This window comes from Crocodylus porosus, unplaced genomic scaffold, assembly GCF_001723895.1.
Source record: "Crocodylus porosus isolate Cpor-Errol unplaced genomic scaffold, CroPor_comp1, whole genome shotgun sequence".
NCBI classification, from domain to species: Eukaryota; Metazoa; Chordata; order Crocodylia; family Crocodylidae; genus Crocodylus; species Crocodylus porosus.
This window is the reverse complement of record NW_017728935.1, coordinates 3306280-3332882: the sequence shown is the minus strand read 5'-3', so window position 1 is coordinate 3332882 and position 26603 is coordinate 3306280. Positions and strand designations below refer to the sequence as shown.

The 26603-nt window shown below is 52.4% G+C and overlaps 1 protein-coding gene across 6 annotated transcripts in view; it reads left to right on the top strand.

Annotated features, from left to right (window-relative positions):
- Positions 1–26603, top strand: part of FOXP4 (forkhead box P4) — a 122873-nt gene that overhangs the window by 28809 nt on the left and 67461 nt on the right. For 5 of the 6 annotated variants that reach the window (XM_019546671.1, XM_019546668.1, XM_019546665.1 and 2 more), the window contains exon 2: positions 9630–9831. In XM_019546671.1, coding sequence (XP_019402216.1) covers positions 9646–9831 — 186 coding nt within the window. In that variant the 5' untranslated portion in view covers positions 9630–9645. Of the gene's footprint in view, positions 1–2097; positions 2173–9629; positions 9832–26603 lie in introns of those variants that run through there. The other variant, XM_019546667.1, reaches the window with a different exon arrangement.

The window sequence follows — 26603 nt, the reverse complement described above, 5'->3', positions numbered from 1 at the left end:
AAGTGCCCATTAGGGCGAGTGGCAGAGGGTTTTAGGGTACTTAAAGCCCCTCTCCTGGTCTTGAGGGGTGGGAAAGTGCTTGTGTGCATCTCATCTAGTAGTGACAGAGTTCATTTGCCCGCCCGTTGCTGAGGTGGGGGGTGAATAGCTGCACGTGGGGGGCTCCAGCAGAGGTGCGTGTCACCTGTGCATGGTGGGCAATGCATGCGTGCGTGCCTCTGGGGACAGGCGGCGGTTGTCAGAGGTCTGTCCGAGGAATTTGGAAGTGGTGGCTATGGAGCGGAGAGGCCTGATAGGTGGTAGCGGTGCAACCAGACAGCCTCGTGGAGCTGTGCCTCGGGGTTTGCCGCTTGGCCAGTGGCCAGCGCCTGTAGTATGGAGCAGAGCAGCGAGCTCCGAGCCTTGGCTCCCCTGGAGCACCTGGGGACAGAAAGCAGAGGACACCTGTGTGAGGCAGGGAACAACCTCCCATCGCAGGGGCAGCCTAATGCATGGCCGAGTGAGATCTAGGCCGAACAGCCCCAGAGAAGTCGCCAGTCTTGGACCTTGGCTCTCCCCATTTCCAGGGCCCACGCGTGTTATGCACATCCCCTGCCAGGGCTTTCTGCCAAAAACACTTCGCCACAGCTTCTGCCGCCGCTCTGTAGCTAATAAGCGACATTGCCCTGTATCCGTCTGTAAACGTATTGGGGATTTCTCTTCGATTCTGCATTTGCTCCCATTCAGATTGTAGGCTCCTCGGGGCAGGGTGCTGGTTCTTGCACGATGTGCGTACCCTGATCTGGGAGGAGAGAAACGCTGCTCCGCCTAAAGGGCTGTGTGAAGTTACAGGGTTTCCAGAGCTCATTGTGGTAAAGCTGTGTAGAATGAGAGGTGGGCGAGAAGAAGAGCTAAGACAAGGACATGCTGCATTACAAAGGCCCCTCACGGTCTTTATTCTCAAAATGTCCTGCAAAGCAAAAGCTGTTTATCCTTGTTCGGCATGCAGATGGAGAGTGTTGCACCATCCTTCCCTTCTCAGAAGTAGGTTAGGACCATTCAATTTAGAAAAAAGATGTCTGAGGAGGGACACAATAAGGGGGGCATGCAATAAGGGTTTACCCAATGTGAAATGAAGAGGAAGTGGATAGGGATTTTTTATTTGCTCTCTCCCACAATACAAGAACTAGGAGGTTACAAAATGAAACTAGTAGGTAGCGAGTTCAAAACTAGCAAAAGGAAGTTTTTTCACACAGCGGCTAATTAAAGTGTGGGACTTGTTGCCGCCGGATGGGCTGGAAGCTGACGGCTTAACCAAACTCAAAAAGGGACTGGACAAATTCTTGGCGGAAAGGAACAGCCCTCGCTGTCGAGCACAAGAGTTAGGGGCACGGCCGCTGAATGAGAACTTCCTAGACCCTAAATGCTTCCTACATCCTAAATGCAGATGGTGGCGGGGGGAGAACGGAAAAAACCCTGGTCATCATAACCCTGTCCGCTCGCTCTCCCCTTCAGCAGCCGCCGTCCGGCGCTGTGCGACACGAGAGACTGGGCAAGCTGGACTTAGGGTCTGACCCGTAGTTCTTACGTTGATGGTAAACTTGGTGGGGAAATGCAGGCGGATTTCCGGCGGGGGCACCTGCAAGTGTGTTCTCTCTTTAAATCCTGGGGGAGAGGAGCGTGTGTGCATGTGTGCGCTCAGCAGGAGATCCGTCCATACAGCAAAAACAGCTGATCTGCGCCTTCTCTCCTAGGGAAACTCTGGGCATCCATCAGTCTGTTAATTGCACTAATTAGAGAGTGCGGAGGTGTTAATTGGAAAACCCTGGTATTGTGCCTGTTTGGGGGAAGAAAACGTCAATAAAAATTAATTGATGACTTGGCATGGCTTGTGCGCTTTACAGGTTAGCGGCAAGTCAAAAGATGTCAAGGCAAATGTTACTGCTCAGATTAAGCAATTGTTAATTAAAAAGCAACGGTAATTAATATACTCTTTGTGCCATATGGTGCAGTGAAAGACACAAGGGCTCTCTCTCTTCACTCCTGGACTAATTCCCTGCTTTGGTTTGCTTTTCTTTGCTGTGTGAAAGGTGTGTGTTAGAGGGAAGGCTGATTCTGCAACCAGCACCTCCATCACTTGACTGAACGGAGATGGCGATTAGCAATCCACTTGCGCAGCTTTGGTTGCTCCTTGTGAGTGGGGGTTTTTTGATTTCTTTTTTTTAACTCTTTCTCTGAGGCTCAGCTTCTAAGATGGCCCCTTGGGGCAGGGCATCTCTTTGGCCACGTACAGATATTACACTTTTACCAGCAGAAGTGATTGGAAATGGGTCTATGCCCATAGCAGAACAGAAGTTCATTTAAAATTGGTGGAACCCAGCCTGAGATTTGTCCCCCGACCACCAAAGGGCGAACATGTGCCGTCTTCCTTACTGATCTAACCTACGCCGCTTACAGAAGACCATGCCATTTAGATTGAATCCGGCTTTTTGAATGTCTGTACCCAGCCTTTGTGTCTGTACATTTTCTCTACAAGAGGTGGGCCTGATCCTGACTGGGCCTGGAGAAGCGGCTGACCCAGAGCTGTTTAAATATGTGCGGTTGCGCGAAGAGGGCTAAAATAGAGGAGAGGTGAAGGCTCTGATTCTGCTCGTGCTTCGCTCGTGAGTTATATGTTTGCTTAAGCTTTTACGTGTGCCTTCAGCGTTTGCAGAGGGAGCCTAACAATGTCTCTATCAATAGATAGACTTGTATAGATTTCTCATAACCTTCTAGCCTTAGATGGGAATCCTCAAATCCCAAATCAGCCAGCATGCAAAAAAAAAGTTACTTGTTCTTAGTTTCAATCCGTGACACAAACCCTCAGCTTTACTTTTTCGAGGTTTGTCAAAGCCTGGATCTAGAAGGAAATATTTTCATTGTGATAATTATTTATTAAGCCCTTTGCTGCTGTGTTGGGAACACAAAGGCCACAGCATCTCGCTAGGGCTTGAGACCAGGATAGTCCTGTGTACTAGAGTTGGAAAGTGGAAGTGACCCGTCTTTTGCCATCGATCTTAGAGGAGTTACAGGGCTGGACCAAAATGCTGGGTTTGCTCAGTCCCTGGCGGTGCCCGGTAGCAGATGTGTCGGAGGAAGGTGGATGAAACCCTGGTTCTAGCCTGCCTGTGAGAAACAATTTCCTCCTAATTCCCCATAGTTAGGCTACAGTTTATACCCCGAAGCCAGGAAAGTTGATATCCTTTTCAGAACTTTCCTTTTTTAGTACTTCCTGTCGTAACTCTGGATAAGCTTATTCTCTATAGAAAAGTCTAATCCCGTTTCGAATCCTTCAGAGCTATTAGCCCCACAGATACCTTCTGACGTGTGGGCACAGATAGGCCCTGCGGTCCTGTCTGCTTCCCCCAGCAGGACTGCTCACTTGTTTAAGGTTAAGGCTGTTTGGATAATTTTTTAAGGGGAAACTGGAAAGAAATGCCATTGTATCTCCCTTCTTCCCCCCCTCCCCCCCCTTTTTCTTTTCCCTTTTGAAAACTGCAAAGATCTTGTACGTGATCAAAAAAGGAAAGCTGCTTTTCTTTCGTTTTTGAAATGGGAAGGGAACTTGTGGGTGTCTGCTTGCTTTTGAACGGAAAGCGTAGACCGGGTTTGGCTAGCCTTAAGCCAGCAAAGCGGTCCGGCCTTGTGGGTTTGAGCCCTTGAAGCCGGATAGGACTGGGATGAAGTGCTTTGGGATGGGGATGAGACTACACCTCGGAAGAACTGCCAGGTGAGAGAGAGCGGAAGGAGTGGGGTCAATGGTTTTTATCTAGATTCCTGTTTTGGACGTAGGGACCCAAAACACGTCAAGCACCAAGTAGAAGGAAGGGTTCCTTCATAGAAGAGATGAGACCGTGGTTGAGAAAGGGTTGAAGAAAAGGTGTGGGAAGGATGGAGAAGGGCTCGAGTGTTAAGACAGAAGCCTCAAACTTGGAAGTTGCACCGCCAGAGACTTCTTGTGTGATCTTGTTCCTGTCCCTTAGCCTCTCTAAACCTCTCTGTAAAATGGGGAGAGCAGCCATGCCCTGCCTCACAGGTCATTTGAGAGTGACTGTGTAAGAAGTGCTCACCTACTATAAGAGAAGCACAAATGGCAACCTGTCCCCTGCTCAGATGCAGCGGGGATGACAGCTGTATAAGAACCGGTATAAAGCAGAAGAGTGGAAATGAAGTCGAATGAATGCAATGGAAGGGGGAGAAATTGTGACCCAACTGATCATTCAACTGGGAGCAGCATGAGCAGGCTGTACGGGAATGTAATAGTTGGAGCAGGTTATAATGTAATGCTCTGGTGCGTACGGGAGTCCGTGAGCTACGTCGGTAGAAGAGAGGGCTAGGATTCAGGACTTCTGGCTTCTTTCCCTTTCCCCTGCTTCTGACTGGGTCTTTTTAATAGGGACCAGTCGTATCATCTTCCTGTACCCAAGTTCCTCCATGTCCCATGTGGCCTCATTACCCGCGCTTCAGCCCCCTCAGGGGGTAGCCACACGGTTTATTGGTTTGGAGACCACCCTGAGCAGCGTATCAGAGCTCAGCTCTAGTCAACACATGGATCCAGAATCGGAGTGGTGCCTCCTTCCCCAGTCTTTCTTTTTCGGTTGCTAATGTAGCGTCATCGGTCTCCTTTGCTGATGATCTCTGCGATCTCTTCCCCGAGAGCTCCCCTGGCTATACAGCCGTGTTTCCCCATCTCACCCGCTGCCCTCGCCTCCCTGCTCGCGACTCCTGCCTCTTAAGGAAAAATAAAAATCAAGTAATCCCTTTAACCTTGAATTCTCCTGTAGCTACAACCATGTCACTTGGTGCGTGTGTGTGTGCGTGTGCGAGCGCGTGTGTTTTTGATAGTGTGAGGACTACAGGAGGGAGCCAACAACTCCACATGGGAATTAATGTCATTCATACACCCTGCGGAAATGACTTTTGAAATGCATATAATCTCCAACATGCAAATGAGAAGCTTGCTTCACCCTGTTTAAAATGAATGATCAGCTCCTGAATAGCTATTATTACACGCCACATTTCAGCAATTATGTTGTTCGCGGTTTGTCTTTCTATCTTGGAAGAAAAAAAAGAACAGAAAAGAAAGAGGGTAATGTGTGTGTTGGGGGCGGGGGGAGACGCAGGCTTTTTTCCCCCCCACCTCCCATTTCATCCCCTTTTTTCTTTTCCTGTTTCGAACCTGCTGACCAGTTCTCGGATCAGCAGCCAGGGAAGCACTTCAGTTCTCTGCTTGGTCTGTAAAGGAGCAGGGCTGAACAAAGTAAAACTGCTGCTCTTGTCTCCTTCCTTCCAGCAGTGACACTAGCATCACAGGTGGAGACAGGTAGGGGCCGTTCCCCTCGGCGCTCCAGCTGCTTCCCATCTCCTACTGCAGAGATCCCAGGTCCGGCCGCTGTCAGTAGTGGAGCCCCAGGACCAGTCCCTCTTTGGCTGTTTCAGCTGGTTGCATTCGCACATCTCAAGGCCAGAAGACGCTGGCCATCGTCTCTGACCTCGCACATAACGCAGGCCAGAGAGTTTTGCCCAGCGGTTGCTGCATCCAGCCAGGTAACTGGTGCCCTCAACTCGCTGATTAGAGATCACAACTTGTGAGTGTTTTAAAGTGATGTGTTGCCACTAGCCGTTCTCGGAGCCCCCCGCCCCAAACGGATCAACCCCGTGTATCGATAGCGCACCTGGCTTTGTCCTCGCAGCTCTCGGCAGTGCTGAAGAGCAAGGGGCTCTCATCCTTTTCCACACCAGGAGCTCTGTATCCAGCTGCTCTTTAAGCCTGCGCTTGGATAGTTGAAAGCTGCATGTCGGTGCCTCTCACCCTTAGCTCTCAAAGTGCATTATACAGAGTGATAAATAACAGGCATCCTGCTTTCATAATTAAGGAAGCCACCTCATTAAGAAGGGAAGCATCTTACTTAAACTTGGGAGCAGGGAGAGACCCCAGGAGTCCTGGCTACTCTCGCCTTCCTCCTTGCTGGTAAAATAAGGTTATACCCCTGCCTTATGGAACAGAAAGTTTGCACTTTAACAGCGGTCTGTATTGTCACGTACAAGGAGCTGCCTGTGATCACTGTTCACACGACCCGTTGGGGTACGCAGACTCATCGGTGAAGGGGAGCGGCGCTATGTGAATGCCCTGTCGTAGGTGCCCTGTGGTTTGAAGAAGGGCATCTCTTACTGCTAAGGACTTGCTCGCTGGTAGAGCCCGATCGATTTGCAGATTAGCCCAGTCCCTTTTTAGCTGGGTGCCTGGGTCTTCTCAGACCCACACCCCAGGCTGTGCTAACTTAAAATGCAATGCTAATGGTAGACAACAAGGTGCCCACTGAATTGCAGATCTGGAGTTAAGTTTCTGCCTCTATTACAGACCTGTGAGGACCTCAGAGAACTGATGTGGGACCAGGTTATGTAGAACTGGGCTTTTAAGCAACCGGGTAAGGAATCAGTCGTGAAGCACATGGCACTCGGCAGCTCCCCTTGTCACTCTGTCGCCAGACTTTTGGTAGGGCTCCTTACCCTGGTGTGCAGGATGGAGAACCAGGCGAGCTGTTTCAGTGCCCCAATGCAACAGTTGCCTGCGTGTGCAAGGGAGGCTGCTGTTTCCCAGCTGTATTGTGAAAGCCGTTAATGCTTGCAAGGTATTGGGACGCTGCGATGACAGCAGCCATAGGCGAGCCAGTAACGAGACCAAATCAAGCCTTTGGGGAGAGGGGGCTCTGTCACGACAGCTCGCTCACAGCTGTGGCGCGGAAGAGAGAGCGAGAAGTTGGTCGTTTGCCTAACCGTGGCTGCCTGGCCGCGTGCCCTCAGCAGCGATGCTGTGGTGCGGAGCAGCGGTGAGGTGCCTTCTCTACAAGCTGTGTCAGTCTCAGCACTGCTGCCGGACGATGCGGAGCGGAGATGAGTCCAGGCCGTGCGGTTTAGCTCCGGGTCTGACTTTCCCCGGGCACACGGAGTTTGGAAGGGCTGCGAGTTGATTTCTGTTGCAAATGGTGCAGTCGGGGCGTGGCGGGGTGTTTGGGTCCATCTCTGCACCTGAACCCCTGCTCTCTTTTCTCTGTGCTGCTTACCTTGGCAAGGCTGCCTGTCTGCATGCTCTGCTCAACTCGGTTGTGCTAGCAGCAGCGCCTTCCAAGACTCGTCCTGGCACTGCTTCAAACCAGGGGTCATTGTGTATTGCCGCTCTTCATCTTTTGGGACCTCCTAGGTACCCAGCACAGAGGTCCATGTCTTGCAACTCCTTTTCTCTCTCCCAAGGAGCTGTAAGATCACTCCCATCATTCCTCCCAGGGTGATCTGGGAGGAGGGCAGGCTGTGCCAGGGGAGCTGCACAGATGCATCAGGTTGTAAAAGAGCTAGACCCAGCTTGTGCTATTGAGATTGCAGGACTCTACAGGGACCAAACCTGGAAGATCTCTCCCCGTTGGGTCCTGCCGGAGAGCTCGCCCCAGCTCTCCCTGCAGGACCCTTGAGGTTTAAGCCAAGTGCCAAGTTCTGCCACCCTCAGCTTTTCAGAAGGGAAGGGAGAGGGATGGGGATCACCGATGGTGACAGAGCCCGGCAGGGGCAGGATGCTTGCTATCTGTGCTGGTGGTATCTCTGTTTTCCCTTTGCAGGATTTGGGGGTGGGAAGAGGGGCAGATTTCTTGCCTGGGTGTGGAATGGATGAAGTTGCAGGATTGGGGAGTATTAACATCTCTGCAAATGTTTGCGTATGTCTGCTTACTGCTTGTACACTCATACCTGTGTGTTTAAGGGGAGCAGACACAGGGAAGGGCTGCTTTTTTGGTTGCAGAGTGATATGGTTTCATCTCTCAAGGGTATTTCTATTAAAGCTCTTAAGGAGCTCCTTTAGGACATGACACTCCACCTTTCCCAGCATGAGAGCAAAGCGGGTGGTGAGAGTTTCTCTGTATCCAGGTGCTGAAGACTGCTCAAATTCACTTTCCCTGTCCCGAGCCTTTCCTTGTTCAGGGTGCCATAGAGGGAGGCAGGCTTTGGGGGCTGAGAAATGGAAACGGAGAAGGAGCTGGCAATGTTGGGGACAGTCTGAGTTGCCAAGTGGCTGAAACAGAGACCAGAGAAGCAGTCTGGTCACTGCTTGTACACTCATACTTGTGTGTTTAAGGGAAGCAGACGCAGGGAAAGGCTGCTTTTTTGGTTGCAGGGTGATGCAACCTAGAAATTTGGAGCCTTTAGGACAGACTTTGGTCAGGTTTTTCCAAGCCTTTTTCTACAACCATGATGGCTAGGAAAAATAAAGCTGGCATTTCCCCACAATCACCTGCCTCCCAGAGCTGGAGCTCTGAGAGAGAGACAAAATATTGCAGGCCTTGTAACACTGCAGGATGTCGATCGCGTTCAAACACACTGTTTTTCCCAGGAAAAATGCTGATTCAACACAACGGAGAATGCCAATTGGATGAAATGGCAACGTTTCAGGGGAACGTCTCAAGTTCATCGAAAATGTTCAGTGGCAAATTATCAAAACATTTTGCTTTGATAAGGTCAAAACATTCTGTTTTTCAGTCTTTATGGAAACGTTTAGGTTCGACGTCTGCACAAAATACAATCAAAGCATTTCAGAGCGACTGAATTGAAACATGCTGGAAGTTTTCTGTTGGTTTTTTTTTTTTCCCCCTTTGTGATGGATCCTGAGATTGCTCCTGTAGATCTTGATGCAGGCTGAAATAAAAGTTTCAGCATCCAGGAATTTCCCATGGGACTGCTGTTCTGCTTTTTCAGCGACCTCCATTGGTTAGAATAAATGCCCATAAAGCCCATGTGTAGCACTGGACAGACAGGAGGCACTTCACAAACGACTGGTGGTTATTTATGTGGCAGTTAGTGTGAGCACTCTCAACTGGCTGATGCACGGGTAGTAGCGTTTTAGTTTGAGCGGGTCGTTTTAGTTTAACATCGACTGATTCCTAATCAACCTGAACTAAGCTAGAGTTGGTCGCTCTTAGAGTAAAAGTGACACTTCCACCCGTCTTTCAATGGCTTAGCGCGATGGGTTTTTAAATGACCAGCATGTCTTTGGACTCGCAGATTAAGGTGCTATCCTGGAGAGTGCCGCCTAATGAAATGGAGAGAGAAGGCAGGGCAGTAGAGCAGGTGCAGGGCAGGCTGGGATGGCGGCTGCTGTAGGAAGCATTTGTGGGAGGGATGGGGGCTTTGGCAGGGGGAGGTGGAGGAGGAGAGGATGGGAATGGCAGAGATTGCAGTGCCCAGTGGGGAAGGGGGTTGGATGGACAGTGTGGTGGAGGGACATGAGGTGGGCATGCGATCTTACAATGATACGCGTCACAGCCAAAGATGTGGCCAGTGCGGAGTGGGAGGACACGAGTGTGTGTGTGTGTGTGTGTGTGTGTAGGGCAGGACGCATGGCTCCAGTAGGCGTGAGCTCAGCAATTCAGTGGTGATGATGAGATGCTCCCTGGTGTTATCAGGGCTGCTGCAGACAGGGATGGATCAAGGGAAAACAGGACCCTGGCCTTGGGGAGGCCGGGGCGGCTGAGTAGGCACCAGGCCGCGGCGAGTCCAGGGTGGCTGTTATAACCAAAATGTCCGTAACGCTCTGCTTTACGTGCTGCTGCTTCTGCTTGCTCGCCCAGGTCCTGCTAGCGAGTCATGATGGTTGAATCTGCCTCGGAGACTATACGATCCACTCCCTCCAGCCAGAACGGGGTCAGCAGCCTCGCCAACCAGACGGACGCGGGCAGCGGTGGCGGTGGAGGCGGACGGGAAGGAGGAGCCAGCGGGGAAACGAATGGGGAGATGAGCCCCGTGGAGCTCCTGCACTTCCAGCAGCAGCAGGTAGGGCAGCGTTTGCTCTTCTCCTCTTTCTTGCTCTTCTGCCTGTCCAGATCCTCCAGGACTCCCAGAGACTTGGAAACAAGGGTATTAAAATCTGGGGGATAGGGGAAGGTACGCTACCCTGTATCCGCTGGGGAGGTGGCGTGGGACAGCCGCAGCGCTCCAATAGCTTCAGCTGTGTGCCGCCTGGAAAACCTCACCCTTCGTGCCCACGTGCCCGGATCGTTTCACGGCCTTCCAGCCGCAGGTGCCAGGTCCCCAGGGTCACCGTGCGCAGGAGTTCAGATCTCGTGGTCTCAACCGTGTGGCTCTTGAAGTTGCATACACACGTGCTTTACCTGAGTCGCGGGGGTTTTGCACTCCTGCCCTGGCGCCGTCCAGGCGCAAGTGATTTTTGCCTTTCTCTCTGCTACCGTTTTCCCTTGTTGGGTGCTTCCACCCCTTCTCTGCCATCGCGGTGCGCTGCTGGGAGGTTGGCCTGCTCCGTCCCAGAGGCAGCTGTGTTCGGTGCGGTGGAAGCGATGTCTCTGTGGGGCCAGCTCTGCAGAGCGCTTGGGAAGCCCGAATGTGTCTTTTGTGACGTCTGGGGCCAGAGGCACAGAGTGATGTTACAGACCTGCTGGCGCTTCTCTCTGTCCGCCACTGCTTGCCCTCTTGCCCGCAGCTTGCTCAGTTTTTCCCTGCTTTGGGGCTCACCGTGTGGAAGTGAGGGCAGCGCCTCTGGGTGTGCACATTGGCCTGGGTGCACAGTCGTGTGTGACCGCACCTGTTTGCGGACAGGTGTACTGGGGCCAGTTCTCTGCGTGCCCGTGTCTCACGCCAGGTGTCCGTCACTTTGCGTTTCCCCTGCTGAGCCCTTTTAGGCTGTCTCCTGTTTTCTCTCTCTCTCTCTGCAGTCCTCTCTGGCCTTGCGCCCGCACAAGTGAGGGGAGTATACCCAGCACTTGCGCACGCGTTGCTCAGCCTCTCTGAGTGTGCCCGCACACGCGTGTCATGTGTGTCCCTGTGTGTGCAGCTGTGGGTGGGGGGGGCGCGTGCCTGGAGGTTACCTTTCAAAACAAACCCCTGCGAAAACATAAATTTTCCTCCTCGGATACTAAATAAGGCAATGATCCCAGCCTCGCGTGGAGATCGCCTCCTGCAGCCATAAATTCCAGCGTGAAAGCTGTAAAAAATTGCTGTGTCTGATACTTTAGTAGCGAGCGCTGTAAATCCATTACCTGAATAACAGCCGTTTCTCACGCAGTTAAGCCACTGTTCCCCTGATCTGAAGGGTAATCATGCGTGTAATGCTTCTGTGAGTCACCCCTGCCGAACGAGACTCGGCCCGCTCCCTCCGCTCCCCGAGAGGTGCGTGCGTGTGGCTGCGACAGTGCCGCGGGGGGGTCGGGGACGGCGCTGAAATTCACTTAGTGGCAGCGTGCGCGCCAGGCTCGCCCACCTATGGTAAATAGGAGACACTTGTTCGTTCACGGCCGAAACAAGGCAAATTGGAGGCCGGGCTGCGTGCTTGGAAAGCAGAAGCAAAGCCAGCCGGGCGCCCGCCGCCGGGGAGCAGGTAGATGCCGTTTGTTCCCGGGTGGTGCCGGCTGTGCGCCTGCCTGGGACACGCGCTGGCTCCGTGCACGCTCGCCCGCCCCTTGTGTGCGCCCCAGGGTGCTCCCTTCTGTGGCAAGTCCCTGCACGCTGCACGCAGGGGCTGCTTGTTCTCGGAGGCCCGCCTCCTTTTCCCTTGGAGGTTTCCCAGGCACAGGAGGAAGGCGGCTGTGCCAAGCCGTGTAACTCCTTCCCTTGAAGGAAGGGAAGTCGCCTGGTTCCAGGTCAGAGACAGACGGGAAAAGCCCGGCTCAAAACGAAGCGGTGAGCGGGTGGCGGCCATCCGAGCTCCAAGTTCCTTGTGCTAGCTGCTTGCTTGCAGGTGTCCTGGCGTTTTGCTGTAACCATTAGGCAGCCTTTTCAGGGTCCTCTCCACACCCTACCCTGCACCAGGTAATAGCAGCGGTGGAATTGGCAGCTGCTACTTGGCTTCGCTGCTGGTAATTCAAGGAGGGGCCCAGGTTGCACGCTTTGCCGTGGGAGCAGGCTGGGGGATCCCTAAACCTGTGAACTCTCTCCAGTCATGGCGTGGTGCTAAGGTTGGTGGTTCTGGATCTGTGTTTCGTGCCAGGAGCACCCCCTGTCCCTCCTGTTTAGCCGTATGGGAAGGGCGGGGTGGTCAGAACTAGGTAGACGCTGCATGATCCAGACCCTGCCATAGCGAAGCTCGGTTGGATGGAGGGCAGTGCAGATGCACTTTGAACAGGACAGGAAGAGGAGCAGGCCTTGTGGAAGAAGGGGGTAGGCTTTGGGATACAAATCAACTTGGCTTGGGATCTTGCCCAGCAGTTGTGGTTGTCTGATTGCTGTACCACCGAGCGCATTACGAAGTGCTCCGCGGGGACTGGGTTGTGGGCTGAGGCAGAGAAAATACCCGGCCTCGATCCTCTTCCAGATTCCACGGTTCCTTAGCCTTTGCACAATTTCCCCATGCTGGTGTTCCAGCTGTGTTTGTATCCTCGTTGCCCCAGGCTGGTGGGACTTGTAGCTGATCTGGGTTGCTAATAAGGAGTGATTAGACTACCGGGAAGGCCGGCGTGGAGGGTCCATACCATGCTGGAGAAGGTATGTCAAGCTGCGGCTCTTATCCCTCCCTCTGGAGGTGAGAGAAGGAATTGTCTGCCCAGAGCAGGGTAGCTGGCTCCGCGCACGTTAGAAAAGCCACATCCCAGGGGGAAGAGTGCAAAGATGGAGGAGAAACAGGCAGAGAATCTTCCTGCATCTCTGATGGTGGTTGGTGCCCAAGGCAGATCAGTCGAACGGGGGATTAATGATTCCCCACTCCTACACCTGAATCATGTCATCCCAGAATGAGAGAGCATAGGATGACTGACTCGATCCCCTGCATCATTGCACCGAGGCGCTCGCTGGACAGGCCGCGGCTAAGGCAAAGGATTTGGTAAACTTCCAAATCCAAATGACATCTGCAATGACAGTAGCTTGGATAAAAATTCCTAAGGCCCATCAATCTTCATGCTTCAGGGAACAAGCTGAGCGCCAGCTGGGGTCAGGAATAAATGTCCTCATATATAGAGTTTTGCACAATTAGGTGCTTTATGAAGGTTTTCCACCTTCCTCAGAAGCATCTACCATTTTACCCCTGTTGAAAGCAGGTTACTGGACCATTGGGCTGTTCCTGTCTGACAGTTCCTGTGTCCCGATTTGAGCTGCGGTTCTTGAAATGCCGTCTGTTGCTCCCCCCGCCCTTTTTTTTTTAACCGTATGAATTCACCGGAGGGTTTAAGGAAACCGTGCATGGGCTAAAACCCGCCAGCGATCTCTTGCCCCAGGTCTTCAATCCTTTGTTCCCCGCGCGGCTTCCAAAGAGGGCTTGCAACATGCAACATCATCTGGGATTGCAAAATACTTGGGAGGTTTCCAGCACTCTCTCCCCAGGCTAGAGCCAGGTACTTGCATTGTTAGGGCTGTACAAGTCTTCTCCCGATGATAACTCCCAGGGAGAGGGTACTGCGAGTTTTGTCTGGGTAGGAATGAAGTGGCTTTCCTAAGGCCAAAATGGGGGTTGAGATGGAAAAAGGTCAGAGCTGGGACTAGAACCAGGGAATTCCTGGCTTCCGGCCCGGTGCTTGCATCGGGAAGCCATGCCTACCTCCATCTGGAGGGCACGTGGCCCTGGAAGTCGTGGTGGGGTCAGGAGGAGGTTGCTGGCAGGGTCCTTTGGAGAAGGGACATTGATGCCGGGGCCGGAACGTGCTTGCAGCACCGGATGTCGAAGGCCCCGGCCGTGGGTTCGAGCCCGGCCTCCGCTTGCTCCTTCGTTCTGGTCATGAGGCGTTCTTCCGGGCAGCGCCAGTGCCCATCTCCTGAGCACAGGGTAAACAGGGCCTGGAAACGTGAGCCGGGCTGTGGAGTAATGAGGTGACAGAAGGAGAGAGAGATAAACAGAGAGAGTCAGAAGTCAGGCATCTGACAGGAGTTTAGACTGAAACAAACAGGGCTGGAGAGAGCATGCACGTCATTTTTTAACAAGACGGAGTGTCTGTTTCCACGCAACGGGCAGAGCTGAAGAGCTTGTTTAAATAGAGATGAAAGGACCGAGGCGGCTGGGCGACCTGCAGCCAGCACTGGGTCCCGTGGGGGAGGGCGGAGAGAGGAGGCAGGGGGTGGCTGAACTTGAGCGCTGGCAGGGGGATTGGTCTGGGCCAGGGGAGAGCCGGCAGCGCTCCGGGAAGCTCGGCCCTCCTTCCCGCTCTGAGCTGGATGGGCCTGCTCTTCTGGGACCTAGCAGATCCCTGTTGGCTGGGACCGCTGGTTCCCAGCCGCCCACCCGTTCCTGCTGGTGTTCCTCCCGTTCAAGTGCAAAGCAACTGAACGGGGCACTCATGAAAAGGGGAAGCCTTTCCTCCCTTTGTCTTCTTACGGCCCCAAATGAAGTCCGGGTCCTTTTGCAGTGTGCCTTGGCGTGGTGGGAGCAATCCTGTGTTCCCGTGATCCTCTAGAGACCTGCGGGGGTCCTTGCCTTGGCACCAGGCGAGATGAAGTGATGCCGGAAGCATTGCTGTACAGCGCGTGTGTCCATCCCAGTGTGCTTGGGCGTCTCCTGAAGCCTGGCAGGTCCGATCCCTCACCCCTTCCTTTCCAGAGGAGGGCAGGAGGCTTGGTTTCTCCCCTCCTCAGCACGTGCTGGCTCTGATTTCTTTTGCCAAGCTTTATCTGTGTCTGCTTCTTTCCTTCCCTTTGCAATGCACCCACTGCTAGGAGAAACTTGAGGGCTGAGGTGGCGGGGAGGAAATGGAGCAGCCATGTCTCTCCTCCTGTTTTGGGGAGAAACTGTTGGACTTCTCTCAAAGGACAATGGGATAGTCAGGGTCTTCCACCTGCCTCAGGTAAGAAGGGTGTGGGGATGCTAAGGGTTTCAGCACCACAAAGTCTCTTTTCCTGACCCGAATCACGTAATGGTTGGCCAGGGCTGGGAAGCGTGAGCATTAATGCACCTGTGGGAAAGGCAGTCGGGCCTCGTAGTAGAGATGATCTCTTTTATTAAACCAACAAGATTTTTGCAAAAAAAATTCTTCCATTGCACGTTTGTGGGCACAATCGCCCTTCATCAGGCATCGGAGAAAAGATCGTGAAAGTTCTCCCGTTGTAAAAGCTTACAATCTTTTCTCCGATGCCTGATGAAGGGCGTTTTTGCCCACAAGCTTGCAATGAAAGAATTTTTTTTTGCAAAAATCTCGTTGGTTTAATAAAAGATAACACGTCTACTACGAGTCCCGACTGCCTTTTCCTCTAGACCGATACTGCTACAACCTGGGTACCCAATGCACCTATGTCGGCTTTTACACGTTCTGCTCGATAGCAGAATATGGCAAGCTGAGCTGAATCCTCCCCAGAGGAGAGTCGAACGCATGCTCCTCTGAGCGGAACAGATGATCGCACGGGAGAAGAGGGTGTTTGACTATGTGCCATTGGCCTGTCCAGTGGGTGGGCACGCGTGTCCTGCCACGGTAACGAAATGAAGGAGGTGAGAGTGACTTTGGCCCAAAGATGCAGCTTGTCTTTGGTGGATCGTGCTTTTCTCTTCAGAGCAGCCCTCGGCACCTGTTGCATCGTATGGGTGCTACAAGTGGCATAAGATCTGTGTTGACCGGCACGGCTAACCGAGACCAGAATCCGGTCCTTGTTGGGCACGGGATGCGAGCACCCCCTGAGCCTGATTGCTGCAGAGCGGCTCGCTGTCGAGCAAAGCAAAGGCTCGCTCCAGATGTAGCCCGGGGTCTGAGTCGGGCTCTCAGGCGGCCGAGAGAGCTTCCCGGCTGGTTTCCGCAGGCCGTGTCTCAAGGAGGTGGAGGGACCTCTTCCTCACCCCACCCCCCCAGCCAACGTGATAGCGTTAGGGTTAAATCCCTGGATTTCAATGGTGGGGCCCAGTTGAAAAGCGTCCTGGGATTCAATAGCGCGCACTTACATTGTCGCGGGGGTCACCGGAGGGGAAAGGTCAGCCGGGGTCATGGGAGGGTTGCCTAGCGTCTGGGATCTCCCACAGTGGTTGCTGTGGGAACGTCAAGAGACCTCCAGCATGCTAACATCCTGTAACGAGATTCAAAAGGGCCCTGGTCTTTACACATTAATGAGTTTTTAACTTGGGGGCTAGTCCCTGCCCTCCCTACCCCTGCAAGATGGCTGGGAGGACTGGTGCACGGCCTCCCCATCCATAATCCCGGCGGGAGGAAGGTCCTGGTGGAAACTGGTGGCCAGGGGGGCTGGGCAGAGGAGAACCGTGTGCCCACCGCTTCCCGCCAGCCTTTGGTTGGGAAATGCTGGTGTCAAGTGGCGTACGGCAGCGTGATCAGACGCACCTCCCTGGAGCACGCACAACTCGCTCTTCAAATCCGTGCCAGGCCGGGGCTGCAAGCAAGCAACTCTCCCGCCTGTGCAATACCGAGCACGAGACCTGTGACGTGATGGGTCTAGGGTGCTGCATTAGCTCTCTCCGAATCCCACGTGCCCCCCAGCCTAGGTTTCCAAAGTGCCCGGCTCGAGACACTCGGCTCCCACCCAGGAAGGTCTCTCCCATCGAGCACCCGAAGTCATTGCACTCTTTTGCAAATCTTGGGTCTGGAAAAGCTCGGGCACTGAGGTGCGGGGCCCGCTGCTTCGGCCACAATCGAGTCATTGCATTCGGCCTCCCTCCGTTTCCCCGCTGCTGGTCTTGCGAGTTGTCGTGAGCTCTTTTAGCGGGTGCCGAGGCTGCTGCGTTCCTGCGGTGAGTGACTTCTGTGCGTGAGCATCTAAGGTACGATGTAGATGCAAAGCCTTTTTTTTGGCAAGCCCTCAGGGTGGAAGGGGCCGGCGGAGCGCAGGAAACCTGGGTTCTGGCCCGTGCTGTGAGTTCAGCTCCGTGCTCCTGAAGCCGCCCTCTTTGCCCCCGCCCCAGGAAATGGCTGGAGGTCAGGGAGTGACTCCCGTCCGTGGATGTAGTGGCCCAGCCCATGGGGAAGCTCTCCGCTTTCAGTGTCAGCGGCTGTGTCTGCGTGGAGCACCCGTGGGGCGGCTTTGTGCGCTGTCTTGCCTGGGACGTGGGCCTGGAGCAGGGCAGAACTGCGGCAGGAGGGGGAGATGACCCAAATGGCCACTAGTCACTATGCAGTTGTAGTCAGAAGAGATGCTCCCGCTAGTGGCAGTGGGGAATTCGGCCCTTTTTTAAGCCCGAGCCATTTGGAAACCTAGTTCTTGTCCTGGTGGAGTTCGATGGCGACCAGGATCTCTAGCCTTGGAGCAAAGGAGAGACTAACCAGCTTCAGCCAACTGACCTTGGCCAGATGAGTCCAGCCCCTGTGACAGTCTGAGCCAAAAGTAGGGCCCATCAAAGAGGGGAGGGGGGGCCTCCCGCCAATCGCAGGGCTCAGGAGGGGCAGCCTCCCGCCCGGGTGGGAAGATGGGAACTTAGGACACTCGTCTCCAAGCTGTGCCGGCGCTCAGACGTTGACCTAGAGGAGTTAGGGAAGACTGGAGCTGCTTGAAGTCTCTTTGTTACAGGGCGGGAGCGGAGAAGCAGGGGGAGGGGGGGGGGTCTCTGCCATCCCACGGGTCACTCGTCACGGGCAGGCGCTCCTTTTGTGTGTGGGACTCACGACAGACAAGGGAACTTTCCAGCTTCGGGCAGCTGGGGGAGGAGGAGGGGATGGGGAGTCTGAAGGAGGAGGCTTGCAAGCAAGAAGGGGAGGCAAAGGGACTGGACACAAGGGGCGGGGGTCAAGAAAGGAAGATGACGGGGACCGGGATGGATGAGGAGGAGGCATGAGAGGAGAGGCTGGGGAGAAAGGAGTGTGGGAGGGCGAGGGGAAGGATTTTGTCCTGGACAGGCCATTTGGAGACCTGTGCTTTCAGACTGAAACGAGATTTGATCCTTGTGAATTTTTCAAAAAACACTTTTTTAAAGACCAACCCAGGCCCCAAACCCAACCAGCTCCTGGCGGCTCACCCTGGGGCGGGGGGGTGAGTTTCCCCATCTTAGATTGACTTGGGAGAGTTTGTAGGGGAGATCAGGGTCTCCAGCCCCGGTTTACCCCAGAAGGCAATGGGAGCATCTAAGCTTGCTTTTGAAAGCCCCTGCCTCGGACCGCTCCACGCTGCTCGCCGTCCTGTGATCGTGAACTTCCCACTCTTCCTTCTGCGTCTGAACCCACCCAGCGAGGCTTTCCAGTAGCTTCGCTTCCAAACTCCATCTGGAAAAACCATCCCGTCCGCACACTCTAATATTTGTTCTGGGGTTTTTTTAAATACAATTTATTGCAGACATATGTAAAATAAATGTTACGTTATTAAACAAAAATAAGGCTTGAAAATAAAACCGAATCAGCCGTTTTTCATATTTCAAAGGAGACATGGGGGGGGGGGAGCTTTCTGGTATGAATGATACCTTGCTATAAAAGCATGTGATCGCATTTCAAATATATAGTGTAATATGCTATTATTAGGGTATTTAAGATAAAAATGAGACCAGAGTACTTAAGTGAAACTCATCTCTCTATTAGGTTTCCTGATTTATATTTCATCTTTGAACGAGCATAAACGCTGATATATGCATATATATATTTATATGCATATAAATATATATATAAATGTGGGGTGGAGGGGGTTGTCAGGAGCTAAGGTCCGGCTTTGTCCTCGTATTCTTCCTTAGTGGAAATCAGTTTAACCCCTCACTTAAGAGGGCTGCAACGTTGCAAGTGGAGGAATAAAGTCCAGAAGCATTAGAGTGGGTGCATTGAAAGGAAGAACAGCTGAGGACTAGTGTGAGTTTAAAAGGACCCCCCCACACACACACACACACACACACCCCGCTTTTAGTAAAGAAGTGTGTCATTTTATTAATTCTGATCTCCTGGAGCCATTTGGTTTCGATTAAGTTGGGATGGGATCGAAGGGAACACTCTTCAATGTGGCATCATTCACAGTTAACATCCCTCTAAACGTGTGTGTGTGTGTGTGTGTATGCACACACTTTATTTTAATAGTCCTAATTCTGGAATGCGACAGTGTCATTTTTATGAGGTTGGTGTAAAAATAATTTATAATGTCCTTCCCCTCTTCCCCCCAGCTCTTTTTTTTGGGAGGAAGGGTGAAAAAGAGGGGGGGAAAATATATGTGGAAGCAGTTTTTATAGCCCTTTTTCTTCCCCTTTCCTCCCGCTGCCCCACCACCTTCTCCGTTTAATATAATTTTTACGGCTGTTTCTTTTTTATTATTATTATTTAATCATTAGAGGTTAAAGCCCCATTCAAAGCTTTGATCCCCTCCAGGTGGAAATTCCCTGTAGTTATTTTCGGCCTGTGTCTCACCATCCCTGTGCTCTTTGGGAATCTGTTTTCTTCCTGGCATGGCAGACAGCAGTCGGTCTCTTGATTTGCGCTGCTGTAGAGTCTTGGCGTCTATTAGGAGTCCAAAAATGTGCCATTAAAATAAAAAGTACCTTGTAGAATAAATGCTTGAAAGTATGAAGGCCAAGATTTTTCCAAAGCATCTCATGACTTTGGAGGCCTGACTTAAGGCACCGTAAAGGGGCCTGCTTTTCTTTTCCTTTTTCCCTCGAGGGTTGAGCACCTATCCTGGGAAATCTAAGGTTTTTCAGGCTGGGCTTTCGCAGTCGTCAGTCACTGCGGGCCTCGCAGGTTGTCTAAGGGATGCTCCATTTAGGTTGTGTATATACCCGTGTCCTTCATTATAGCGTCTGAGCATTTTAACATTACTCTGTGCCCAGCAGCTGTCTTGGCTATTTGATACGGTGCTTTTTTATCCCTCATTCTTAAATTTGCCTACCCATTTTTATGCATCATGTTGAGCTCGAAGGGTTTTTGAGGTTGGGGAGCACTGTAAAGAAGAGAGGTCCTTAAGTGGGAGGGCTCCTGGCCCTTAGATCCAGTCAGTCGCCTTACCCCAGCTTGGGCGAGCTACTTTTTCATGTCTCCAAGTTGGCTGGCTCCTGGGCTGCTCAATCCGTGGGCCTTCTGGGTACCCAGCTCGCTTCCAGGTAAGCGAGTGGATTTGCCAGATCAAGACTGAAAAAGAAGAGGAAGCCTGGATTGTAAGGAAGCTCTGTCTTCATGTGGCCCTCAATCCTGAGTCTCTGCTGGGGCTATCATCAAGGAGACCAGGCAGATATTGCTAGGGGTGATTTTTATCTTAATGGATAATCCCCCTCCTCTGGAAGGTCGAGCTGAAACGCACCAAATTGGTCTCATGCAGGGGCACAGCTTCATTGCTAGGCTAACCTGCCCCTTGACTCGCTTACTCGGTTGGACCAGGGGATATGAAGTCTGGCCCCGAGGAGGGTCAGCCTCTTGGGGAACCTGATGTGGAATTAATTGCCGTATATGTTGAGTGAAAACCCAGATAATAGACTGTTTCCTTCTGGATCCCCACATCCTGACTTCTGTAGTATGGGGGAATATACTTTATTAATCAGACGGAAAGCGACTGTGCTGCGTGTGTTACCCGACAGCCCTCACGTACAGCATCTACAAAGCGTCCTGGCAGGGATTTTTTCATAGCCAAATTCTTTCTCTTGGGAGCGGATGCCGGCGTGGCATTTCTGCTGCCCGGACGTTGTGTTTGCCACACGTGGGATTAATCCGCTGCTTCTTTTTCTTTTCCCTTAGCAGTTCTTGTTGCATTGGCATTCAGCAGCCTGCCTTCATAGGAACAGCTGAAAATCAAACGTGAAGTGCACAGGAAGAGCTGTACGTGAGACTTGATCCAGACGCCCTGATCCTGGGCAGCTTGGGACCTGGATCCAGATGGGAACCTTGCAATCGGGCAAGTCTTTCTTGCTGCAGAGAAAAGGGACTTGTCCAAAGCAGGGGTGTCAAACATACAGCCTGCTGACTGGATCCATCCCACCGAGCTGCTGTGTCCAGCCAGCTGGGCTGGGAATTGAGGGGCATGGCTTGTGGAGCCATTGCACCTTGTTGGGCATGGCCACATTGCTGCCACCTGCTGACCACCATTGCAGCCACTGCCACAACCATTGGGCCTGTAGACCTGGCCAGGGGTCTGGAGTGAGTTTGGCACCCCTGGTCTAAATGCTCACCATCTTGAAACTGGTGTAGTTCAGAGGTAACGTGCGCCCTTGCTGTGGATGCAGTAAAAAGCTGCTTAAAGTGCATGAACAGTGGGAGCTGCAATAGGATGCTGCTATGAATGCATCCCGACTCAGGGCTTTAACCAATTGACTTTCTCAGTAAAAGCCAAAATAATTTCATGCGGCACAAAATTGCTATGAAGATCAGGTTCCAAATCCACCAGCAAGCCTCCCTGCCTTTCCTCCCTTCAGGCTCGCAGCAGAAGTTGCCCTGCTCTGGTGAAAGCCGGAAGCCAAGTCGTTTGAGCTGTTGACATAAGTGTCTTAGATGTTACAAACTTTTTATGGGATAATTTGCTGATCAAAGGGAGTCATTCAGGAGCATGATGAATTTGACACAAACCATTCGTTCCTAATTACGGATATCATGCTAATGACTCTTGAATAACCCCACAGAGCAGGATACAATTAAAAAACAAACACTTTCCCCGTTCGTAGATCATTAACAGGAAGCAGGGGGAAAAAAAATCTGTTGGAAGCTGTTTCTTTACCTTGGAAGTTTGCTGCGGAGATGGCAGCGAGGGGTACGAAAAGATCGTACTCTCCCCGCAGCCGACATGGCTCTGCTGAGTAAACCCTGATGTGGATGCAGCTCTTTTGGTAGGTAGGACAAGACTTCTGCTGATGGAGCTTCTTTGAGGGAAAGTGGTGTGGCTCTGGGGAGCAGAAATGCTCCTGCCCACCAAGCTGCGTCTACGTTACAGAGTCTATCTACCTTCCAGCGACAGCTGTCTTTGAAGTGGTAACAGCCTTGTGTAGCCATAGCCCAAGTCAGGAGGTTTCGCTTTCACACATTTTCCAAAGGAGGCTGTGAAAGATTATGGGTAGCCGTCCTCTTACATGCTCTGCGAGTCCCAGGGGCACATAATGTTGTCGACTGGCTGCTAATGTTGGTGTTTGAGGCTTATCTTGTGGCTCATTGAGAGGGGTCAGCGAGTGCAGGTCAAGGAGGCCCCCAGAAGATCCCGGCTCACGAAGCTGCCGGTTCGCTTCATGCCTCCGTGACTTCGCCTCCCCAATTCAGTTCCATCTATCCGCTCTTCAGGTCTTTGTTGGGGAGCTGGGCTTTGAGATGGTGGAGAAAGCACCTGTTATGAATCGCGCAAGGCTTCTGAGCGGGCAGCATCACTGCCTTCCCTATGGTGGAAACTATGGGCTGAGACCGTCGCCAGGCGTCAGCGAACGTTCGGGGATCTCCTGCTTTTCTTCACTTGCGGGGCAGCTGCTTTGGATTTTGCTAGAAAGGGGTCCCGGCTGCATGGTCCTGCTCCAAGAGATGGATGTTCCTCATCGTTGGATCTCCTCTTCCCTCCCGCCTGTGGTGGGCGAGCACAAATAAGGCGATCCCATCTCGTTCCTGATCTGCAGCCGTTCCAGATCGGGGTCTGTCCCGAGCAAGGGGCTGAGGTCAGCTTCCGCTGCGGCAGCGGACGTCGACTCCTTGACCTGAATGCTGAGGCGCCCCAAGCTCTATTGCATTTTGTAGATCAGAGAAGCACATTGTTTCTTCTGAAACAATGGCCAAAGCAATGGATCCCCATCCTCCCCGGACCACTGGCCCAGGGAGCTGCATCGAGACCTTGATTTCAATAGTAGAGCCTGTGGTTTCCGTGCAAGTTCCCCTTTGGTTTCCAGCCATCAGGCTGAGTTTGGAGTAGCGCAAGCATTGCGATAGCTTAAACTGCGCACGTTCAGGCGGCATGAAGGCTTGGCTCATCCTGGGTTGGCTGTGGTAGGGGGATCTGAAAGCACCCAGTCACTGTAGCCTGGGGGATAGAGGGAAGCATTTCCCAGAAAAGAGTTACCTTGTTGTGGGGTTTTGCCTACACGCCTCTGATGTTGCTCGTGTCCATCCAAGATGGACACTGGCCTGGGGGGACCCTGATTTCTGATCCAGCCTTTCAATCCCCACGCACTCTGAAGCGAAGAAGGGACTGTGAGCGGTGCGGCTCGTCCGCCCTCTCCCAGTGCACCGAGTGGGGCTGGAGCACCCTGGCCAAGCGGTCGTGTGTGCATGCCATTGCCTGTCCGGGGTTGAAAAACGCTTGCCTCTCAGCTGAGCCGAAACAACGCTGGTGCCCGTCTCCTTGAGCAGCAGGTGGCTGGAACAAAAAGCCGTGTCCTCCCCCCGCAACCATGCACACGCGTCCCTGCCCCGCCACTGCCCCGCAGCTCTCTCTGCAACTCGGCTGCTGGCTTCCCTGCCCTTCCTGGGCGTCTGGCTGGGCCAGGGGGAGGGCCGGGAGGGGGCGGGGGGCTCCTCTGGGTGAGCTGCGTGGCTGTCATGGGGAGGCCCCTGTGTGAGATTGTAAGGCCATGTCATTTTTTCCTGTAAATCTTGTAATTTCGTGCTTCAGAGCACAACAAAGTGAGAGAGTCAGCAGGGAGTGAATTAAATTCCCCCATGAGAGCCCGGGCGGGGTGGCCGCCTGCATTCCAGCCGCGCCTCCTTGCCGCCCTCGGCTCCGCGTGCCCGCGCGGCGCGGCGTCCCCGTCGCCAGGTGGCGGGGGCTCGTCCCGGCTCCCCCGGGCCAGCCTGGCTCGGTGCCCTTTTGACACGCGGCCTGGCCCTGGCACGAGCCATATTCTTCTTGTTCAGGTCATTTGCCAGCTTAATAAACTCGCGCAGACTTTACAGGGTTCCCAGTGCCTCGTAAAACCAGGGGCTGTCCCCACGTCTCCCCGCAGACAAAGCTTCCGTTGTGTGGCTCCTGCCGTTAATGCCGGGTCTAGCGGAGAGCTCTGCTGCTGGCTCGAGAAACGCGCTTTCCTTTGGCGGGCTGGGCTTCCGATCTGCGCCGCGTTCAAGCCGCAGCGGTGCCCTCTCTTGTTCTCTCTCTCGCCGCGTCTCTTGCCTTTTCCTCTCCGTCTCCTCTTTAATTTCTAGAGAGCTTCCGAGTAAATTTAATGGGAGATTTAAAGAAAAGATTTGGTGGGGGCAGGGCAATGTTGTCTGGCAGATGAGGGAGCAAGCCGACAAGACGCCTGCGTTGTTTCCCACCCTCTTCCACCAGCTGGTTGCAGCTCCAAGAAAAATCATTTCCTCTTCTCTCTTTACCTCCTTTTCCCCATCTGAAATAAATCACCGTGCTCATTTTGCCACACACCGCGACTTTAGCCTTGTGGCTCCCTTGCCAAGGAGCGATGGTCCCATTTCACAGACGGAAAAACCGAGGTACAGAAGTCACCGGATTTCCCGAGGGCCAGGCAGCAGCTCAGCAGAGTAGAGACTAAAAGGCTGTCGCCCTTGAAGAGGTCTCCTTGCTCCCAAACCAAAAGCCTGCCTTTCCCCTTTTTAAACTTCAAGTGCAGTTAAACGGGAACTAGGCCCTTGGGCCCAAGCAACCAGTGGGTGGGTCGCATGGATTATTGTAGTAACCCAGCGAGCCAAATGTTTGGAGGTGACAAGGCTGTTCTGTGCACCTCTTGGAAAGGGGCTGGGAGGCTGAGTGCAGACAAGTGTGAAAATCTGATTGTGCAAGTGTAAGTAATTGCAGGATGCTGCCTTCCCTCCTGTGCTCTGTGCCACGCTCGGGCAGGCTTGCTGAGGTCCGATTGTTTTACAGTGCCCCTTTTTTAAAACTCTTCCTGCAGCTGACATTGAATTCTCATTCCTTGAGAGAGGAGGGGCAACCCTGGAATACGCTGTTTCCAAAAAAGAGTTAAAAAGGCAGCTTTAGGTCCTAACCTGCCCAAGTCCCCAGGTCATTGCGGGCTGTGCTTTAAATTTTTTTTTTGCCTTTACAATAATATTTTCCCATTGCCTTTATAAAAACTAATTTTTCTCTGTCCTCTGCTGTGTGAGAAGCCAACATAAAACTCTGCAAACAGCAGAGGAAACAGGCTCTGCAGGGCAAACGGTGAAAGCGAGCCTACATAAACTGCTGTCGAATGGGCAAAGTCAACAGATGGAAAGAATAGAGAGTCCAGTGTTAAGCCTGCATTTGTGCACATGTGCACAGACTGTGGTTACAGTGATGTAGCCTCCCCCAGTGTGGCCGCAGGTATACCGGTTTTTCAAGGATGCTTTGTAGCTGTCCTGTTGTGTCGGTACTAGAAATGCATTGAGCGTGTTTATACCAGCTGCAGCCACGCAAGGGATTAAATTGGTATAACAATTTCATTGAAAAACATCACACCTTTTAATTAATAGAGTTAAAGCATGGATAGCTCAGGCTGTGTGTGTTATCAAGCAACAATAGTAAATACTTACATACCATGATTTTCTTTTTCTCCAAAAACAGTGATTTAGGAGAGGCGGGTGTCTTATACGAGAAAACTGATTCTGAACAGTTGAGTTAAAAAGGATTTTTTTTCCTCATTCTGCCTTCCCAAAATGAAATGCATGTCCTTTTTTTTGGTCTTTTTTGTGGGGGGGGGGCAGAAGGGAGTATATGAATAAATGTGGTATATTTAAAGAAGAATTGTACGGGAGTGTGATTTTTAATTAATGATGCTGCATCCTCTGGCTCTGGCACAGACTGGCAGGGATTGTGCAAGTAGTTCTTAGCCCTAGCGGGATGCTTACTCTCACTAACATGCAAGGATCTTCAGGGATTGATCTCCCCACTGCAAGTCCCTCAAGCCCCCTTCCCTTTTGTTTTTTGTGCTTTGAAAGAGCTAAAAAGCTCGAAAGCAAAATGGAGATGGACCTGCCCAGAATTTCCATTTAGAAGCGGTTGCTTACCGTGGAGCTTGGTAGCAAACCACTGGTCAGCCCTGGATTTCCTTTTAAAAGTGTCTTGGTCTTTCAGGTCTTTATCTTCAGGAGAAGAAACAAAGGTGTGTCCTGGCCATGTGTGAGCTATACCAGGTAAAGGCCAGGCAGGCTGTAGTATTCACACGTGAGAGCTGTCACCCTGAAGACTCAGTGGGTTACCTCGACCTACTCCAATGCAAGTGGAAATTAGTCTGCCTTGTTGTACCGTGGATTTTAACTCACATATGTTAACACAGGGGCCACTTGGAAGAGTGCTGGAGGTGGAGCTCATATATATATATATATATATATATATAACATAATAATTTTTTTTTCCAAAAAAAAAAAAAGAAGTTAGTCCATATTGGTAGACACAAGGTAAGAACAGGGCTTCGTTGCTAGTGAAGATGCATCCCGCGAGGTTTCACATCGCCAGCTTTGTCTTTGCGGCTGACCCTTAGCTCAGCAGTCCCAAACACAGCAGGACCTTGGCAGCATTTTGATCTGGAAGGAAACGGCAGAGCCAGGCCTCTCTTTCAACAAACCTCGGCAAGCTTTTATTTCTGATTCTGAAACCTGCCACCAAAAGACTTCAGAGCCTGAGTGCATTGTGGCACTTTTACACTACTGCCTACCATTGTCCTAGTTCCCATCTCTCTACAGCCCCCTCTCGCGAACCCCTCCTTTGCCCTTGAATACGTCTGATCTTGCCCCGGCAGTGCACAGAGGCACTTAGGTGGATCGGTCGCTATTCAGTTGGTCGTAGTTCTTGGACTTTTTTGACTTTCCATTGATGCAGCAGCTCACACGCTTTGCTTCCTCTCTGTGCTGCAAAACCGACTGGCTGTTAGCTGCATTTGGGGTATGACTGTT